This window comes from Branchiostoma floridae, chromosome 12, assembly GCF_000003815.2.
Source record: "Branchiostoma floridae strain S238N-H82 chromosome 12, Bfl_VNyyK, whole genome shotgun sequence".
Classification (NCBI taxonomy): domain Eukaryota; kingdom Metazoa; phylum Chordata; class Leptocardii; order Amphioxiformes; family Branchiostomatidae; genus Branchiostoma; species Branchiostoma floridae.
In genome coordinates this window covers 16,494,491-16,510,874 of record NC_049990.1, presented here as the reverse complement: position 1 = coordinate 16,510,874, position 16,384 = coordinate 16,494,491, and the positions used below count along the sequence as shown (strand labels likewise).

The 16,384-nt window shown below is 42.1% G+C and overlaps 1 protein-coding gene across 1 annotated transcript; it reads left to right on the top strand.

Moving 5' to 3' along the window:
• The first annotated feature begins 7,561 nt into the window (after positions 1 to 7,561).
• Positions 7,562 to 9,009, top strand: LOC118427068 (ferredoxin-1-like). The gene is given in 4 exon segments (XM_035836706.1): positions 7,562 to 7,568; positions 8,039 to 8,100; positions 8,102 to 8,134; positions 8,630 to 9,009. Coding segments are annotated over 4 exon segments (303 nt in total). The 3' UTR covers positions 8,831 to 9,009.
• Positions 9,010 to 16,384: the final 7,375 nt, after the last annotated feature.

Sequence of the window (16,384 nt, the reverse complement as noted above, 5' to 3'; positions counted from 1 at the left end):
AAATCGGTTAACACAAATCGTGCGTGTCATTTGGAATTCTTCTTCAAATAAATATGTAAATCCTACATAATCATTTCCTATTGGCCAGTTATAGGGAGCGTCAAATACAAAGAAAGGCTTTAAACCATTGAAAACCATTTCTTGGTGATTTTATATGTCTTTTCTATATCTTGGTAGTTTTGAAGTGGTGACTTATTTAATCATAGTAGTTACCTTTCTCCATCTGGGTTTTATCGTACCCACATGATATTTGGGAATCATCGCCAGATGACCAGAGCCTACAGCACAAATGTGAGGGGGTTATAAGGGGGGGGGGGTGGACTTACTAGTGGTAGAGTTTCTTGGAAATGCGCTTTGCGCTTGATGACATTTGACAGAACAATTTACCATTTAAAGGTTAGTTTTTGGTGGCGCCTCAGGGGCGAGCCTAATAGTATAGTCTTTGCTACCGTTTGGCAAGAATTCCCAAAATATCGCAGGAAGGTCAGGAATTTTTCTACAGGCATGTGTTGCTGCATTATTCTTTTAGAGGGGAATAACTCGTGAATGGGTTGACGGATCTTCATGATATTTAGAATGTAGATAGCCTCAGAGATGCCTTACATGATTAAATGCTAATTATGCAAATAGGGGGGAAATTTGCATAATTAATGAGGACAGTTTACAAATACACTGCATTTTATGTCTTTTTGCACTCTAAAAGACAGAAATATTAAGCTTACTGTTAAGGTTATATCCAGTTTGCAAAAATTCCCGAAATTACACAGCACTTTGTCAGTGCGTGCGCAATTGCACAGTTCTTCCATCTCACCCATGTACTTGCTGTGTAGAGCTCAATCAAAACCCTTAAAAGACTTTCTTTCTTCATAATTATTCAATATACCTATACAAGACGAATTCACTTTGTGTCATGTTGTCTCCATAGGTTATATTGATTGGTGTTTGTAATAACTAACGGCTTTACACTTTACGGGCGGCATTCCTACATATTCGAATGTTGTTCTCTATTTTTGCAACGGTGGGATGTGCCGGCCCAAAGATAGCTTTCATCATCTTTACTGACTGTTCCAAGTAACTAAGAGCTCTACTCTGATTACCAATTTCATTCGAACATGTTCCAATGTTGTTAAGTGATGAAGCAATGTCGGGATGTACTGCTGTTTCACCAAAGATAGCTTTCCTCATCCTCAGTGACTGTTCGTGGTACATGAGAGCTTTCCTCTTATCGCCAAGGTCACTCCAACACGACCCAAAGTTGTTAAGTGATGATGCAATGTCGGGATGTCCTGTTGTTTCGACATAGATAGCTTTCATCATCTTTAGTGACTGTTCGTAATACCTGAGAGCTTTCCTCTTATCGCCAAGGTCGCTCCAACGGTTTCCAATGTTGTTAAGTGAGGAAGCAATATCAGGATGTGCTGTTGTTTCCCCATAGATAGCTTTCATCATCTTTAGTGACTGTTCGTAATACCTGAGAGCTTTCGTGTTATCGCCAAGGTCGCTCCAACACGACCCAATGTTGTTAAGTGATGAAGCAATATCGGGATGTGCTGTTGTTTCACCATAGATAGCTTTCCTCATCTTCAGTGACTGTTCGTAATACCTGAGAGCTTTCCTCTTATCGCCTAGGTCGCTCCAACGGTTTCCAATGTTGTTAAGTGAGGAAGCAATATCGGGATGTACTGTTGTTTCGCCATAGATAGCTTTCCTCATCTTCAGTGACTGTTCGTAATACCTGAGAGCTTTCGTGTTATCGCCAAGGTCACTCCAACGGTTTCCAATGTTGTTAAGTGAGGAAGCAATATCAGGATGTGCTGTTGTTTCCCCATAGATAGCTTTCATCATCTTTAGTGACTGTTCGTGATACCTGAGAGCTTTCCTCTTATCGCCAAGGTCGCTCCAACACGACCCAACGTTGTTAAGTGATGAAGCAATTATGGGATGTTCTGTTGTTTCGCCATAGATAGCTTCCATCATCTTCAGTGACTGTTCATGATACCTGAGAGCTTTCCTTTTATCGCCAAGGTCGCTCCAGCACGATCCAATGTTGTAAAGTGATGAAGTAATATCGGGATGTGCTGCAGTTTCACCATAGATAGCTTTCTTCATCGTGAGTGACTGTTCGAAATGAAGGAGGGCTTCATTTTGATCGCCAAGATTACTCCAACATGCTCCAATATTTCCAAGCAATGAGGCGATGTTTCGATGCACTGAACTTTCTCCATAAACAGTATTTCCAACTCTCAGTGCTTGCCTATAGTATCCCTTTGATTTCTCAAACTCACCACGCTTTTGAGAGACCTGTCCCAATTCCCAAAGTATTTCCAACTGTTTGCTCTTATCACTGCCCGCATCTTTCAGAGCCGCTTCACACTGACGTAAGGATGCATCTAAATGGAATAGCCGTCGGGTAATTCGGCCCCTTGTTAGAGATGAGTTGTCAAAGATTGCGTTTTGAAATATCTTTGTCGTTTGACTTTCCTTAGCAACTGTATCAACAATGCATGTTTTAACCGGAATTGCAGTATAGTAGTACCTGAACAGCATTTTTGTGTCTGTAATGTAGAAAACTGACTTTACCAAAGTGTCGTCTACGTCATGGTCATCAAGTTGAAGTTTCATCTCAGTGAGAGGAGACAGTCTGTCCTTCTGTCCTCCGTTGGCGATGTAAGTTCTTAACCGCAGCTCCGCTGAGATGCTGATCAGTACAGTCAAGTGGTGGGCATCTTCCTGACTGATCCGCTGTGTCTTGTGCAATTCCTCTATCACTCCCCACACACTGGGAATCGTAATGCCGGAACAAACACTCAGCACGTCAACGGCTACGCTGGGAAAACGGTATATTTCTTTCTTGACATCCAGAAGTTGCCCCGTTGGTGCGATTTTTTTTAGTTCCTGAATATTATCACTCAGTGTTAGCATTGCTGACAGCCTTTTCAGAAAAGGTGACCGATCAACGTTTTTAACTCTGTCCGTATACTCGTCCACCAAAGACGTGTCTCCTGTTAAGTAGGTCACCCGTCTGAGGATGTCTGACAGGTGATAGCCTTCCGCCAGGGCGATGTACAGATATTGATATTCCGCTAACTTAGCAGGAGTCTGGACGAGGCTAACGGAATCCTTGTTCCTCGTTTTGTCTCTTCCAAAAGGAGTCTTAGAAGCCCATGGCATGAAGCCATCGAAGGCGAAGCCGCGAGGTGTGACGGAGTCGAAGAACCAATCTTTCTCTGGGTCTTCTGAAAGGAAGTCGTTGAGTGACGTGATGGCCATGGCTGGGAGGATGGTTTTCCCAAGGTTGATGACTTTAAGATGTAGGTAGTGTGTGAGGCTGAAGAAGTATTTCCGTGTATCATCATCATCCTTCCCTTCCTCAATCAGAATGGCGAACTCCAGGTCGGAGTACGGCGTGACCAGTTCTGTGGCCTGTGAACCCAACCCGATGAAAGCGTACTTACACGGAGGAGGGCCGAGTTTGGCAATACATTCATCTGTCAGGACTTGGATGAACTCTTGTCTGTCAGCTGTGATCCTCTTGAACAAGTTCTTAATTGCTTCCGCTCGTTTGATCTCTACTTCTCTCACGACGGGATCATCTTCATCATACTGATAAGGGTTGTGTTCCTCATGAATGATTTCTAGCTGAGATTTGACACGGTTGCGCATGTTCTCCATTTCCTTTATGTGCTCTAACGCGCTGATGTACGGGCACGGTTCACAGTCTACGTTACAGGTGTTCCTAAGAAACTGCTGTTCTGTTTCTCGCAGCTTTGTTATCATGTTTTGTTTGTCTCCATCTGTCCGTGCCATGGAGGCGTTATACAGAGCTGCTGCCTGTGTGAATTTCCTACCTTCTCCTGTCCGCTTGCCTCGCTCGACGTAGACGTCACCTAACCTACACAGACAGTCGGCTTCTCTAGCTTTGTCGGGCTTATAACGATCTGTAGGTAGGAAGATAAATGGATATCAGGGTTGGTCAATCTACAACACTATACACTCCTTCGGTACGTTCAAGGCTGATGTTTGTGTTCGATCTATGTGGCGGATATTCATATACAAATAATAAAATCATTTCAACACTTAAGGATATAACAAAACTAAATTGTACATAATAGAAATTATCTTTTTAAACTCTATTGTCTTCTCAGCTGCAATTGTAATATTAAACAAGGCGGTATTATGATTTTATGTATGAATGACAGACCGTGAACAAGTTTCAGGGCGGCTGCTAGGTTCCGCTCTGCTGCGTCCAGGTCTCCATTTCCCAAGTCACGGTCTGCCGTCTGGATGTATCTGTGGTAGGAGCTGAACCAACAAAACAACTAGAGTTCGGCGACCTCATACCTCCATGAAATATTTAGAGCTTTTGTAAATTTTATGCAATAACATACAAATTTACATAATCTATGCATGGTGATGTTCATCATTGACTAACGTACACATGTCACAAGTATAAAATTCCCATCATTTATCATTAGGCGGAATTGCAATTTTTGCATATGTTATACAATCTAGTTCCTCATTTGCATATTTGGTATCTGTATATGTGCCACCTATCATAATTTACATGTGTCACATTTATTGAAGTTCTGTTATTGAAATAATGAAATTTCCAAATTAATTATGCAAATAAAGTCCTCATTTGCATAACATGTATATCATTATGAACATCTTTGCCTAAGCTACTTGCATGCCTAAAATGATGGCAATCCATCGTTCCTTTCTGCAGAAATGCCCCTGCAGTTCCAAAATTACATGTTATACGTTAGCGGGCTGAAACTTGGCCCACTATGTCATGACGCTAAAAGCTGTCTTCCACCCAAATGTCAAAACCATATCATGTCCGGGACAAGAGATACATTGAAAAAACTGCCATGATAGAATATTCTCATTGATTATGAAAATGCACTCTAATTTTGCATAATTAGTATTTCATTTTGTACAACATTGTCTAAGGTACCTACACACCAGAAATCATAAAAATCCGTTGTTCCCTTCTTCAGTTATCCGCTTCAGAAGTTTTTGACAAAAATGTCCCTGCTATCCCAAACCTAGTCGCTAGGTGGCTCAAACTTATGTCACTTCTTCCTGAGCACAAGAGCTATCCTTCAACTCGAATTCGTGACCATAGCTTGTTCAGAACACGAAATAGCAAAACCGGAAGTTGTGCTGCAGTACCAAGGAAAGCCGCTAGGGAGCCCAACATTTAATGATTCCCAGCTTTCGTCAAACCCTACCAACACACCAAGTATGAAACCAATCCACCCAACCGTTCTTGAGTTATCTTGTAGACAGACACACAGACACATAGACTCACAAACGCTAGTGAAACGCGAGTTCGGAGACTTCATACCTCCATGAAATATTCCGCTGACTTGCAAATGACTTGCAAATCTGCATAATTTATGCTTGATTGTGTACACCTTTAAATAACTTACACAGGTCACAATGTTGACAATCCAATGATTTACTACATGTACTTAGATGAGTTAGGACACTTCCACAATATTATGCAAATTCGGGACTTATTTGCATAATTGGGATTTGCTAATCTTCCACCTGCCACAAATTACAAGTACATGTATCTCAGTCTTATAATTGAAAATGCTGGATTATAGATTTTCCTCATTAAGCATTTAACTTACTCCAAATTTGCATAATTTGCACTTAATTATGTACACCTCTGCCAAACATACCTATATGCTAAATATCATGGAAATCCATCGTTCCTATGTTCCGTTATGCTTCTTGGAAGATTTTGACAAAATTGACCTTGCAGTTTCATAGCACGCCGCTACGGGACCCAAACCTATATACCCTCTACAAGTTATCTGCCACCAAAATTCAAGACCATAGCATGTTCAGGTCAAAAGATACCAAAAATCGAAGTTCTGCTGCAGTCCCAAGGTCACACACAAGGGGGCCCAAAATCGACCTTAACCTTTGTCTTCCAAACATCTACCCACATACCAAATATCATTACAATCCATCCAGAGGTTCCAAAGTTATGCTGACCACAAATATTTGGACACACACACAGACAGACAGATAGACAGACACACACACACACAGACACACCGAAAACTATATCTCCATTTTTCATGGAGGTAATAATTATTATCTCCTGGTCCTAACGGACTCTATGATGGCAAATTGAGATGAGTTCAGCGTTTAAACCTAAGAGAAACTTCTATGCATCCATCCATTCGTGTCGGTACTTTGCTCTGTCAAAATCATTCTTCTTAAAATCGTTGTAAATCAACAGTATACACAAAAACATTAAGTAAATGTCAAAAACAATGATTAAGCACCAGCCTTCCCTGTACCTACTTGCAACGTCGGCCCATTCCGTCATTGATGACGTCGCTAGAGGGCGCAGCTGAGAAGGGAAAGAAGTGGTCCTTCCGGCCTTGTCGCTGCGTGCGTTGGGAATGGCATGTACATGGGACAGAGGTCATTCATTAGAAATAGATGAATGTATCAATCAATCAATCAATCAATCAATCAATCAATCAATCAATCAATCAGTCAATCAATCCTAAACTAAGATTATTACACGATTACACAAGGTCATTAACATACAGTGGGAATAAAGTTTAAAAACACTCTGTGCTGTGTTCGTTACAGGTAAGTCGCCGGTGATGTATATAAAGTTGTTAACGCTTTGTGGAACTTCCCATTAGCCCCGGTGACCGTTTTGACACATATTTATGTAATTCATCTCAACATTTACATCATCTATGCCTGGTGATGCTCACCTTGAACTAACGCATCTCAGAATTTCTATCATTTTCCTCTAGGAAACTATGGTACAAAGACGCAAACTTTGTCTTTATTCTTAGATAGCTTATAACATTGCTGCTTACATCGCTCACCTTGGTCTTAGTTGTGACGATTTCTTGCCTGATTTTTGCGGTGTACAGTAAACGGTGGACAAGGGTAACTGTTCCATGTACGCTGTGACACCGCGCCAGTGCCTTGTTGTACAGAGCAGAAGCTCTGGTCAAGTTTCTAGTGTCTCTAGTTTCTGTTCCACTTTCCAGGTACACGTCACCGAGACTCTTGATCGCTTCTGTTTCTAACACACTGTTGTCGTTTACTATTCCTTCTACCATTAAATGTGCGTATCCAACCAGAACAGAGTCTGTGTTACCACCGGCAGCCCGTCTCTTGTCCAGGTCTTGAAACTTTCCTGCCACCTCTGCAGGTGTAGTCGTCTTCCTGTCTTTTGTTTGCTGTTCCTTACCCTGTGACCGCTTTGACGACACCCCTCTTCGCGTATTCGTATCGGTGTTCTATACCTTCTCTCTGATCCTGATTGTCACACCGGACCACAGCAGCTATGTAAAGCGACAAGGCCATGTTGAACTTCACTACGTCCTTCCAGAGTATTCCCCTTTCCAACTTCACGTCGCCCAGACTTTTGAGCAGCTCCACTTCCGCCAGCCTGTCCATGTCAGCCATGGCGTCCACCAGGGCACGGAGGTAGCCTGTCTCCGCACGGGCTAGTCCGTACCTCCTGCCCTTCGCGTCCGCCTCACGGAGTCTCTCACAGACCCGCAACATGTCGGGCATGTACTAAGAGACCACCAGGTCCTGTAAAACTGCTAATCTTCACTGGTAATGGTATAGGACCCCTTGTTACTAGCTTTGTGCGCCAGTTACCACGAAAGCGGAAGTCTCCTAGGTGTGACGTCACCTTTTGGGCAGGGGAGCTGGGACGGGGGATTCCCCTTTTGGAAGGTTCCATTGAAATATTGGTAACTTACATCTTACAGTCCACTATATAGCCTCATGTGACTTGATCACGAATGAATTAAAAGTACTTTCGGAAAATGAGGGCGCTATAACGTGTTACGTTTCTCACAGACCCTCAACATGGCGAAATTGTGCTAAGAAACGGATGTCTGGAATAAACATTGGCACCAACTTTTGAACCAGTCAATAAACATCGATATTCAATAGTATACAATCATGTTTGTATGTGAAATACCATGAAGGCTTCATGTCTTATATTGTAATCTGTTTATGTGCATACCAGGAGTCACGTACCAGGTGAAACTCGTGAACGCGGGTGAAGAGAAGACGATTGACTGTGCTGTTCAAAGACACGTTCATTTCGGACGCAGCTGAGGAAGTGAGAATTGCTTTTATTCATCACAATGGAAAGGTGGAAGAAAAAAAATAGTTGCTAGAGCGGTCTCTGCTAGACCGGCCACAAACGATCGAAGACTGGCTATTTTGATTGGGGTTTTGAAACAAATGCTTTGGTTTAGTTAGAAAAAAAAATTGAAAAGGGTAGTCAACAACATAACAGGTTTGAAAAAAATGGCTATAGTGCCTTATAAACGGATGCGCCGTCACTTAATCATATAATTAAACATTGTACCACCAAGAATTATGTAATAAATAAATATATATATATATATATAGAGAGAGAGAGAGAGAGATGTACAAAGGTGACCTCATAATTCCATGAAATATTTAGCGCTATAGTAGATGTTATGCGAATTTCACACACCAGGGCGGTCAAACTTGACCTTGATCTTCGTCTTGCCAAGCACACACATGACAAATTCTATGCCGCCATTTTTCTAGGAGATAACAGTTATAAACCGTTTTCCTTATGCAGCCAGGAGTGGCCCTCCCCTACTCCTGCAAGGCGGGCGCATGTTCCACCTGTGTCGCTAAGATCGTGTCTGGCACCGTGGATCAGAGTGACCAGACCTACCTGGATGCGGACCAAATCGGACCAGGGTTCGTCCTGACCTGTGTGGCCTACCCATGAAGTGACCTGGTCATCACTACCCACGAAGAGGAGAACTTCTACTAAACCCCAGCTGTTTGAAATGTTATTACAGTATACGTATACTCAACTATGCTACCTCTACGCTACTGAAAATAGCCTGCTGGGAGCTGCTAGGTTCTAGGGCTGTAACTGGCCCGGTGATGTTGGGCGGGCCGCTATATGCTTGATTTAATCAGGTTATACAGGGTGCTATCTTATGCTACGGTCCCATTTAGAAAAAAGGACCCCTCGGGGTTGTTACCTTCGCCGAGAAGGTTATATTTTGGGTAGCGTTTGTATGTTTGTATGTATGTAGAAGACCAGCATAACTCAAGAACGCCTGAATGGATTGTATTGATCTTGGTGAGACCTGAAAACGATTAGATTTTGGGCCCCCTAGCAGCCTGTTACGGTACTGCAGCAGAACTTCCTGGTTTGATATCTCAAGTTCTGAACATGCTGCAGCTATGATTTTTTAGTGGTAGACAGCTCTTGATGCCGAAAGTAAGTGGTGTATGTTTGGGCCCCCTAGCGGCTTGTGTTTGGGCCCCCTAGCGGCTTGTTTTAGAACTGCAGGGCAGGTTTAGTGTCAGACTTTAAAAGAAAATAACTCAAAAGGGGGTTAACGAATTGTTATGATTTTTGGTATGTATATAGCTTAAGTGATGCTTCATATAATGAAATATTAATTATGCAAATTGGTATCTTATTTGCATAATTAATTTAATGGGAAATTTTATGAACACGCTCAGTTCCATTATGGGACCATTGCAACGTGTGACATTTGTAACTGAGAAGGAGAAGAATATTGACTGATATATATTATGCAAAATAAAGACCTAATTTGCATAATTATTGAGAAAATGCTATAGTTTCATTGTGGTAAATGACAGTAACTTCTTACTTGGTGCATTTGGAAGTTATGTACAGGTGAACATCGTTGAACATTAATTATGCAAATGAGATCCTCATTTGCATAAATCATAAGAAAATGCGATATAAGCCTTTTTCTTAACATAGATTGTGTACCCATATACACACAGAAAAAAGGAAGTCGCTTCAATGACATTGTAAAACGACATCGAGGCTCCAGCCTCACCTGCACACAGCGCGTACATGTTGTTGTAGTCTGCTCCTTGCAGACCCCAGCTGTGAGTGTCGTAGTCCACTCCGTAAGCGTTGTCACCACTCCAGCCAAGGCTGTACACAAAGGTGCTGGCAAGTTGATGAACCCAGCGTCCATTCCGTTGCTAGTAATGGCATTTGGCCGTGGAATTCATCGAAATACCGATGAATACAACACCCATTTGGTCACTAATACTTGTCTTTGGTCTTGGAATTCATCTATGTAATTCTAAAATCTACAGTTTGCGGCAGTGTGGATTCTAATATATAGACTGTAAACAGTGTAATACAGAAATTACATGTCTTTATTGTGGGATTCAATATTTCCAGCACTTATCGACAGCAAGAAACAAAGTTTGATAAGATTAACTTTGCATTTGTCGGTCATGTACATATTACATATTACAACATATTTCAATAAAGACTAACAATCGAGCATCAACTGGAAGTTCCTGCGAGGAAGATGTGTCTTGCTAGTTTGGGAGTTTTAAAGTTTTATGAGCTGTACGACACCAACTTTTCAATTAATTTCTCCACAGGCCTGGGTTTTAGAGATATGTAGAATCGCATGGCAGGTGTTGCATTATACTATATTTACAGAGAAAAGAACGTTCTTGGGCTTTGATGTTTCTGTTTAGGAATACGGGACATCGCCTTTTCCACCAAGCTTTTCTCAAACGGTGGTACAATAACGGGTAGTTTCACAATCTTTTGTATGAGGCTACCATATCCATTATTCACGACCATGGCAAAGATTTCCTGTTGAAGGTACGCTACTGACGGCTGCAGCCTACAATACAAAATAATGCTGTCGGAATCATTTAATAACAGACAAATCGACCGCTGAAAGTTCACAGATTCACAGACGATGAACCTCCTTGATCATAACAAACATACTTAGTCCGTTTATAGTGTATCGCATACAACTTACATATCCTGCATTCTACTTGCTACATGTCATATATGCGGCAAATATCAGCGTTATTGCGCCTATTTTGTGAATTCAAACAGAATCAAAATGGCGACAATGGAAATATGATGCTATCCCAGCAGCCATTGCAGTTTGTAAGCCGACGATATCCGGAAAAGTATGACCGACCAAAAATGGTCTGACAAAGATTAATTAATATGTTTGCTATGTCGATTCTTTTGACCTGACGTTGGCACCACATGGTATGCACTGCAGCACGTGATACTAGTAGTCGAACGCAGCGTAAAAAGAAAATAAATCACTCAAATTTATCGCCTCTATCGCAATGACTGATGGGATAGCTTGGGTGCCATTTTATTCCTTCAGTCACATTTTTGTTCACGAACAAAATTCTCTCTAAATATTCATTTAGGAATTCAATATGTGTAGCCAATTAGCTCTGTTTTGAAATATGGCTGGTAGACTAACAACAGTTTGATAAACGATATAACGACGTCGTTCTTTTCGTTATATGCTAAGTTTGGGGTACCTTGCGATCAAAATGCGTAAATAAACTGATGATATGGTTATGGGTTTCCATTTAGTCCCGGGGTCTCACTACAGTGTCCCGCGCAGCAAAGAAGGCGCATGGGTGGTAATAATCATGTATGTATCTATGTATGTATGTACCTATGTATGTATGTGTGGTGTGTATATACACATGTATTATTCAGTAGGGCCGTGAGATTTTTATGGGGAGTAGCTTTTACAATTATTTAAGGATTTAAGTCCCCCTTCTATCACTAAGATAAACTCTCAAGAATATATACGGGATGCACATATATGATTCCTGTAGGTGGGTCCAGTAAATACAGGTTTGTGGCATTTCTTACCACAGGAAACCGCATTGATCTGGAAGTCTGCAGCAGCAGCACAGAATAGGTCACGTTTTACTGATCAGATTAAACAACCAGCTTAGGAGGGTTGACAAAAAAAGTCTGAGCAGGACAAAGGATCACAAAGGATCACAAAGGTCATAAACTTAGAACATGCGAGGGCAAGAGAAGTAGTATGGGGATTACGACCCCTATATCCACCTACCAAATATCATCAGGATCAATCAAAGGCGCTTTTCGAGTGATGCTGTTCACAGACAGACAGACAGAAAGACAGAAAGACAGACAGACAGACAGACGTACAAGCCTAAAACATAACCTTGCCATTCTGGCAAAGGTAATAAATATATCTACCTTCGAAACGCACTTTGAATACGCACAAAGCTCGCTCCAGGCGCATAGGAAAACGCCAGGTCAAGGTTTCGGGTCAAAGTTCAAATCTGACCGGATATCTGTAATCCGCACTGAAGGCCTCGTTCCGGTATTACTCCGCGGGTGGGCACTCAGAAGTATTCCCTCCGAAATATGAATGGGGCCCCAAAATCGCGTGTTTATGTAGACGATAAATTGCCTTATATCGCTCCCATGTCATATCGAAGGATTTGAGATAAAAGGTTGTGTATTTCTGACAGGATCGGGTGGAAATGTTTCGGCATTCGGGCGATTCTCTGACGTGTACGTTTGTTTGTCCTGAGTAATGTGGTCAGCGGGTCACTGAAGGAAAGCCCCACTTTCTGGATAGTATTTATGTGCAGCTATAGATGTAATAAAAATCGATCCACCGGTCAGATTTTGGGGAATTTTTTTTTATTGAGTACTGGATAAGTGCTTTTTCAATAGAAATTAAAACATCTCCAGTAGAACTGTTTCTTTATTGGATTTTCGCCCATTAAAGTTGCATATTTAAGCACTATTGTAAATGAGGCAACAAAAGTCCGGTATGAGGCCTTAAGGTTCCGGTTCGAATTGCGAAGTAATCCGTGAATATAAGACGCAAATCATAGTAAAACCCGAAAATACGAATGATAGCTCACCTGGGGGATAACCGCTAACCGCTAAGCGAACCCTTCGGTAACCGCAAAAAAGCGACCCCTTACGATCGGACTTCCGAAATTTCAAACAAAATGTGCGTTACTTTCAACACTTGAGTATCATAGTAAAACCCGTGGGCAAAAGGTAAAAAGTGATTTGAGTACCCAAAATTACTTTGTAACTTTTCTACATACGAATGAAGGCTCACCTGGGGGATAACCGCTAACCGCTAAGCGAACCCTTCGGTAACCGCAAAAAAGCGACCCACGGGTTTTACTTTGATATTCAAGTGTTGAAAGTAACGCACATTATGTTTGAAAGTCCGATCGTAAGGGGTCGCTTTTTTGCGGTGCTGCGACGGCTGTACAGAAGGTTGTCGAGGACATTACATCTGCTCCAAGGTCACAGTGGCACTATTTCTGGACCTAAGGAAGGCGTTCGATTCGGTCAACCACGAGATTATGTTAAGTAAACTCAAGAAGTTTGGCTTCGACAGTGACGCTATGAAATGGTTTACATCTTACCTCTCTGAGCGCCTTCAGTGCACGTGTCTTCAGGGTCAATACTCTTCAAAAACTCGGGTCTCTTGTGGGGTACCTCAGGGAAGTATCCTAGGTCCGCTATTATTCTGTTTGTATGTTAACGATTTACCCAATGTCATCCAAAAATGCAGTATTCACATGTATGCTGATGATACGGTCCTGTACTATTCTGCTGTTTCCGTGAAGGTATGTGAAGAGACTGTCTCTATGGACATGAAGAGAGTGGTAAAATGGTTAAGTGAAAACAGGTTACTGCTTCACCCAGACAAGACCAAATCGATGCTCTTCGGGCTCCCTCAGAAACTGAAGCATGCTGGGACAACCGTCGACATAACAGACGGTGTGAACGTTTACGAACAAGTTGACTCGTTCACTTACCTGGGCATTACTCTTGACCCAGCGCTCAGGTGGGCAGCACTTGTACAAAAAATCACGAAGAAGCTTCTTAGCGGACTTGGAGCAATGGGACGTGCCAGAGCCTTTGTTACGGACGAAGTGCTGAAAACCATGTATCAGACACTATTACTGGCTCATCTGGAGTATTGCGCCACAGCATGGCTACCAAGCCTTGAACAAGGCAACAAAACTCTTATGTTACAGCTGGATAGACTGGTAAACAGGGCTGCAAGGCTCATCACAGGACACAAACTCCGAGACCACGTGACAGTCGACAACTTGAGACCAGAGGCAGGGATAGACTCTGTGCGTAAACGGACAGAAATTACGACTCTTGTTACTGTCTTTAAGACAATTCGTGGAAAGGCGCCGGCGTACTTGGCATCTTTGTTCAAGTGGGAGGCTCCACCAACAATGAGTGTACGCCCTACTCGGTCAGAGGTAAAACGTCTAAGGGACTACGACCCTCACCTACTCTGCTGTCCACCAGCAAGAGTCATTGCATTCCGAAACAGTCTACAGTCCTACGGACCTTTCCTCTGGAATTCACTACCGCTAAAGCAACGGCAATTGCTCAGCCTCAGGACTTTTACGAAGTTCATTGAGAATTAGAACTTGATCTGGCTGATGCTCCGTAGTCTGGACTTTGATAATGGATAATTTTTATTATGTATTGTATATGTGCTATGTGTACTTTGTACTTTTATGTCCAGGATTACTTGAAAAGCAGGCCGATTTCCGGCCTGAGATGTAATTACTCGTAAAATAAATAAAGTGAAGTGAAGTGAAGTGGTTACCGAAGGGTTCGCTTAGCGGTTAGCGGTTATCCCCCAGGTGAGCCTTCATTCGTATGTAGAAAAGTTACAAAGTAATTTTGGGTACTCAAATCACTTTTTACCTTTTGCCCGCGGGTTTTACTATGATACTCAAGTGTTGAAAGTAACGCACATTTTATTGAAATTTCGGAAGTCCGATCGTAAGGGGACGCTTTTTTTGCGGTTACCGAAGGGTTCGCTTAGCGATTAGCGGTTATCCCCCAGGTGAGCCTTCATTCGTATGTAGAAAAGTTACAAAGTAATTTTGGTTACTCAAATCACTTTTTACCTTTTGCCCACTGGTTTTACTTTGATATTCAAGTGTTGAAAGTAACGCACATTATGTTTGAAATTTCGGAAGTCCGATCGTAAGGGGTCGCTTTTTTGCGGTTACCGAAGGGTTCGCTTAGCGGTTAGCGGTTATCCCCCAGGTGAGCCTTCATTCGTATGTAGAAAAGTTACAAAGTAATTTTGGGTACTCAAATCACTTTTTACCTTTTGCCCACTGGTTTTACTTTGATATTCAAGTGTTGAAAGTAACGCAAATTTTGTTTGAAATTTCGGATGTCCGATCGTAAGGGGTCGCTTTTTTGCGGTTACCAAAGGGTTCGCCTAGCGGTTAGCGGTTATCCCCCAGGTGAGCCTTCATTGGTATGTAGAAAAGTTACAAAGTAATTTTGGGTACTCAAATCACTTTTTACATTTTGCCCACGGGTTTTACTATGATACTCAAGTGTTGAAAGTAACGCACATTTTGTTTGAAATTTTGGAAGTCCGATCGTAAGGGGTCGCTTTTTTGCGGTTACCGAAGGGTTCGCTTAGCGGTTAGCGGTTATCCCCTGGGTGAGCCTTCATTCGTATGTAGAAAAGTTACAAAGTAATTTTGGGTACTCAAATCACTTTTAACCTTTTGCTCAAGGGTTTTACTATGATATTCAAGTGTTGAAAGTAACGCACATTTTGTTTGAAATTTCGGAAGTCCGATCGTAAGGGGTCGCTTTTTTGCGGTTACCGAAGGGTTCGCTTAGCGGTTAGCGGTTGTCCCCCAGGTGAGCCTTCATTCGTATGTAGAAAAGTTACAAAGTAATTTTGGGTACTCAAATCACTTTTTACCTTTTGCCCAAGGGTTTTACTTTGATATTCAAGTGTTGAAAGTAACGCACATTATGTTTGAAATTTCGGAAGTCCGATCGTAAGGGGTCGCTTTTTTGCGGTTACCGAAGGGTTCGCTTAGCGGTTAGCGGTTATCCCCCAGGTGAGCCTTCATTCGTATGTAGAAAAGTTACAAAGTAATTTTGGGTACTCAAATCACTTTTTACCTTTTGCCCACGGGTTTTACTATGATACTCAAGTGTTGAAAGTAACGCACATTTTATTGAAATTTCGGAAGTCCGATCGTAAGGGGTCGCTTTTTTGCGGTTACCGAAGGGTTCGCCTAGCGGTTAGCGGTTATCCCCCAGGTGAGCCTTCATTGGTATGTAGAAAAGTTACAAAGTAATTTTTGGTACTCAAATCACTTTTTACATTTTGCCCACGGGTTTTACTATGATACTCAAGTGTTGAAAGTAACGCACATTTTGTTTGAAATTTTGGAAGTCCGATCGTAAGGGGTCGCTTTTTTGCGGTTACCGAAGGGTTCGCTTAGCGGTTAGCGGTTATCCCCTGGGTGAGCCTTCATTCGTATGTAGAAAAGTTACAAAGTAATTTTGGGTACTCAAATCACTTTTAACCTTTTGTTCAAGGGTTTTACTATGATATTCAAGTGTTGAAAGTAACGCACATTTTGTTTGAAATTTCGGAAGTCCGATCGTAAGGGGTTGTTTTTTTGCGGTTACCGAAGGGTTCGCTTAGCGGTTAACCCCCAGGTGAGCCTTCATTCGTAT